The sequence below is a fragment of the Austrofundulus limnaeus genome, unplaced genomic scaffold, assembly GCF_001266775.1.
Source record: "Austrofundulus limnaeus strain Quisiro unplaced genomic scaffold, Austrofundulus_limnaeus-1.0 Scaffold316, whole genome shotgun sequence".
Lineage (NCBI taxonomy): Eukaryota > Metazoa > Chordata > Actinopteri > Cyprinodontiformes > Rivulidae > Austrofundulus > Austrofundulus limnaeus.
Window position 1 is genome coordinate 386,939 of NW_013952718.1, and position 5,213 is coordinate 392,151.

The 5,213-nt window shown below is 42.8% G+C and overlaps 1 protein-coding gene across 1 annotated transcript in view; it reads left to right on the forward strand.

The window, feature by feature from the left end:
* The first annotated feature begins 48 nt into the window (after positions 1–48).
* Positions 49–5,213, forward strand: part of LOC106527239 (E3 ubiquitin/ISG15 ligase TRIM25) — a 39,845-nt gene continuing 34,680 nt past the window's right edge. The window contains exons 1-3 of the mRNA XM_014022067.1: positions 49–928; positions 1,436–1,531; positions 2,702–2,782. Coding sequence (XP_013877521.1) covers positions 314–928; positions 1,436–1,531; positions 2,702–2,782 — 792 coding nt within the window. The 5' untranslated portion in view covers positions 49–313. The remainder of the gene's footprint in view (positions 929–1,435; positions 1,532–2,701; positions 2,783–5,213) is intronic.

The following is a 5,213-nucleotide window of genomic DNA, read 5'->3' on the forward strand; positions in this document are numbered from 1 at the left end:
TAGATAGATAGATAGATAGATAGATAGATAGATAGATAGATAGATAGATAGATAGATAGATAGATAGATAGATAGATAGATAAACTTGTATTATTTATGTGCAGCCCAGAACAAAATGGTCCATGCACTTGTACTGGTACTTGACCTAGTGGTTGGGGAAACCTTACCTGCCGTGCCTGCAAGACACTGCTGAGGACACAAAAATCAAGCATTCGTTGCGGGAGGAGTGCCTGCCTGGCCTCTTCTGTCAAAATTATCACACAAGTTTCTTCTGACAAGAGGAGGGTCAGCAGGTACCAGAACCGAGGTGAACATGGCCCAGGCCAGCATCTTGGTGACTGAGAACCAGTTCAGGTGTCCCATCTGCCTGGACATCCTGAGACACCCGGCGTCCATCCCCTGCGGACACACCTACTGCATGGTGTGCATCAACAACTRCTGGGACCAGGCAGAGCCGCCGGGCCGGTTCAGCTGCCCTCAGTGCCGGGAGAGCTTCAGTCCTCGGCCGGTGCTGCGGAGGAACACGGTGCTCGCCGAGGTCGTCGACAAACTCAGGCTGAGCGGGGTGGTCGGAGAGCCGGGGCTGTACTTGGGGGCAGCCGGGGAGGTTCTGTGCGACCTCTGCCCGGCGGAGAGCAGGATGACGSCAGGGAAGTCGTGCCTGGTCTGTCTGGCGTCCTTCTGCGAAGTCCACGTCCTGCCGCACCGTGAGGTCGGCCCGCTGCGGCGTCACAAGCTGGTGCCCGCGGTGGAGCGTCTGGCGGAGCGGCTGTGCGCTCAGCACCGCCTGGGTCTGGAGCCCGCGGGGCCGGGGAGCCGCTCCGAGAAGGAGGAGGAAGAGCCCGCTGTGTGGAGCGGAAACTGCCCGCTGTGTGAAGCTGAGCAGGAGGAGGAGCGCAGGATGGATGCCCAGAAAGTCAGGAGACAGGTAGAGTTGGTTAGGTGGACTTAAAGTTTTATTCATGAAACATTCAGTTTTTCATCAATATCTGTGACCTGGTCAAGAGGTCAACATTTTCATGGCAAGGCCTTCTCTTACAGCGTATACGGAAAAAAATATAATAATTTGTCAACGTTTGCTCTAACAATTGCTACTTGATTKTACTGAAGATGCAAAAATAGCCTACTTCACCAGACTATAAGTTCAAGATGTCTGTATTATTTAAATTAGCATTAGCATTTCTTGAATTCACAAGTTTATACTGTCAAAAATGGATGAATGAATGGATGGACGGATAAATGGATAACACATAACTAAAATAAAAGTTGTTTAACTATGTATCGATCAAATTATTTTGCATAATGATATTCAATAGTTGTCACATGTCTATAAATCACTTTACAATAATAATAATAATAATAATAATAATAATAATAATAATAATAATAATAATAATATAGATATTTAGTTAGTTATTGTTCTTGTGTCTGTCAGCTCCAGCTTCAGGACTCTCAGAGGATGCTTCAGAGAAGRATCCGAACTGGAGAGGGATACCTGGAAGAGCTTCAACAAGCCTTGGATTCTCTGAAGGTAATAAATACAACACACACAACCAGGGTGATCACCGTTTCAGTCTTTCTATGAATTCTGTACGTCATCAGTGACTTTCCTAGAAGATACTAATTATTTACGTCGAACTGAGACTCCCAAGAGGTAAAACATCTTAGTTTGGGGCCCGAGGGCATCACTGTTTTATTGATGGCTCTTAGAAATCTACAGGTGTACCCAGAATTTCCCTGAAATAAATAAGCTGTTGTTATCCAACACCTTCAGACTACCTTAGTGAGGTCTGCTCAGCCCTGTGGAGGATTGTAGAGCATCCATCTACTGAGCATCATTTCTTTCCTCCCATGCTCAAACAGGTTTAACGTCTTGGGAAATAAAAAGCTGCCTCTCATGCTAGAGGTTTAAATTCAGAATCTCTTGTGTTTGGAAAAATAATTACAGCCTTGGAGCTGTTCTGGTCAAACAGTGAAGTAACATTAAGTCATGCATTGTTACAAGCTGTCGCACTGTGAGTATAAACGTGCATGACTCTGTTAATACCACAAGATTTGTTTTTTTTTATCTCAGTAACTGCAAAACTGACTGAGTTACAGCATTTTTTGTGTTTTTTAAAGTTTGCTTCAAAATGAATCATATGAAGATGTATGTCAAATAATCACTTTTTAAAGATTTTGTAAAATTAATCAAGTGTTTCCTGAGATACATTTGGTAATATATAGACATGCACAGAAGCGGACAAAAATAAAATCTGTCTTTGGTGGTGGTGGTGGGGTTTGGGGACGATAAAGCTCAACCAACTTATGATACTTTTTCTATTTTTTACTTTCAGAAAAAAGCCRTTTTTAAAAATCTGAGAAAATATGTTGACTTTGTGGAAATATTAATTTCATGTTTTGTTTTTTCTTTCTAAAACTGGGCGATATTGTGTGTCATCATTCCTGTGTCTTGGTCCATACATTTTTTTTGATTTTTTTTTTTGATTGGTCCATACATTTTTAAGATAATACTGTTTTTTGACAACCAATTTATTTATTTATAAAGCCACAATGTATGCACTGTACCCATAGCAAAGACGAAGTCCATATTTCACTTGGATCAGTTGGCAGTTGATGTTTAAGATTCAAMTTATCTTTTTTAGAAGGTACTGTTTTTGAGATGATTTAATAATTTTGCTGTTTTTTTTTTTGGTTCCAGGTGTTGGCATCTGTAGTCCTGGAGGACAGTGAAACTCTGTTTTCTGACATGGCACAATGTCTGGAGAGATCTAAAGCTGAGGTGAGAAGCTGAAGCTGAAAGTACGAGGTGTGATGCTGCAAAATATATGTAGAACAAGAGACAAAAAKGAAAGTTGCAGCTGTTGGATCATCTAATTATGTCATATTTTGTATCATATTTCATCTGTTCTGTTCTGTTTTATTCTATCATCTGTTGCATCATGTTTCAGGAATTTAGAGTCCTGAAACATTCCAGCACTTTCAGGACCTTGGACAGTTCCTTCAGTCCTTCACACTGTTTAAAGTCCTGAAACATTCCAGCACTTTCAGGACCTTGGACAGTTCCCTCAGTCCTTCACAATGTACAAGGTCGTGAAACATTCCAGCACTTTCAGTACCTTGGACAGTTACTTCAGCCCTTCACAATATCCAAGGTCCTAAAACATTCCAGGAATTTCAGTACCTTGGACAGTTCCTTCAGCCCTTCACACTATCAAAGGTTTTAAACATTCCAGTACTTTCAGGACCTTTGACAGTTCTTTCAGTCCTTCACACTGTCCAAGGTCCTGAAACATTCCAGTTCTTTCAGGACCTTGGACAGTTCATCAACCCTTCACACTGACCAAGTTCCTGAATCATTCCGGCACATTCGGGACCTTTTTTCAGTTTCTTCAGTCCTTCACAATGTCCAAGTGTGGAAACATTCCAATTCATTCAGTACCTTGGACAGTTCCTTCAGCTCTGCACACTGTCCAAGTTTCTAAAATATTCCAGTACTTTCAGGACCTTGGACAGTTCCTTCAGTCCTTCACACTGTCCAGGTCCTGAAACAATCCGGTTCTTTCAGGACCTTGAACATTTCCTTCAGCCCTTCCCACTGTCCGAGGTCTTGAAAAGGTCCAGTTCTCTCAGGACCTTGGACAGTACCTTCAACCATTCACACTGTCCAAGGTCCTAAAACATTCCAGTACTTTCAATACCTTGGACAGTTCCTTCAGTAATTAACACTGTCCAAGGTCCTGAAACATTCCAGTTCTTTCAATACCTTGGACAGTTCCTTCAGTAATTAACACTGTCCAAGGTCCTGAAACATTCCAGTTCTTTCAATACCTTGGACAGTTCCTTCAGTCCTTCACATTGTCCAAGGTCCTGAAACATTCCAGCTCTTTCAGGAACTTGAACAGTTCCTTCAGCCCTTCACTTTGTCTAAAGTCCTTCAACATTCAAGCATTTTCAGGACCTTGGACAGTTCCTTCAGCACGTCACTCTTTCCGGGGTCCTGAAACAATTCAGCACGTTCAGGACCCTGGACCGTTCCTTCAGCCCTCCACATTGCCCAAGGTCCTAAAACATTCCAGTACTTTCATTAACTTGGACACTTCCTTCAGTTATTCACACTCTCCAAGGTCTTGAAACATTCCAGTTCTTTCAGGACCTTRKACAGTTCCATTAGCCCTTCACACTGACCAAGTTYCTGAATCATTCCGGAACATTCGGGACCTTTTTTCAGTTCCTTCAGTCCTTCACAATGTCCAAGTGTGGAAAYATTCCAATTCATTCAGTACCTGGGACAGTTCCTTCAGCTCTTCACACTGTCCAAGGTCCTWAAACATTCCAGTACTTTAAGGAAATTGGACAGTTTCTTCAGCCCTTCATACTGTCCAAGGTCCTGAAACATTCCAGCACTTTCAAGAACTTGGGRAGGTCCTTCAGCCCTTCACACTGCCCAAGGTCCTGAAACATTCCAGCAATTTCAGGACATTGGACAGTTTCTTCAGCCCTTCTCKCTGTCTKAGGTCCTGAAACATTTAAGCTCATTCAAGACCCTGGACAGTTCYTTCAGACSTTCTCACTGCCCAAGGTCCTAAAACATTCCAGTACTTTCAGTACCTTGGACAGTTCCTTCAGTTATTCACACTGTCCAAGGTCCTGAAACATTCCAGTTCTCTCAGGACCTTGGACAGTTCCTACARCCCTTCTCACTGACCAAGGTACTGAATCTTTCTGGCACATTCAGGACCTTTTTTCAGTTGTTTCAGTCCTTCACAATGTCCAAGTGTGGAAACATTCCAATTCATTCAGGACCTTGGACAGTTCCTTCAGTTATTCACACTGTCCAAGGTCCTAAAACATTCCAGGATTTTCAGTACCTTGGACAGTTCCTACAGCCTTTCACACTGTCCAAGGTTCTAAAACATTCCAGTACTTTCAATATCTTGGACAGTTCCTTCAGTCCTTCACAATGTCCAAGTGTGGAAACATTCCAATTCATTCAGGACCTTGGACAGTTCCTTCAGTTATTCACACTGTCCAAGGTCCTAAAACATTCCAGGATTTTCAGTACCTTGGACAGTTCCTACAGCCTTTCACACTGTCCAAGGTTCTAAAACATTCCAGTACTTTCAATATCTTGGACAGTTCCTTCAGTCCTTCACACTGTCCAAGATCCTGAAACATCCGAGCACTTTCAAGACCTTGGACAGTTCCTTCAG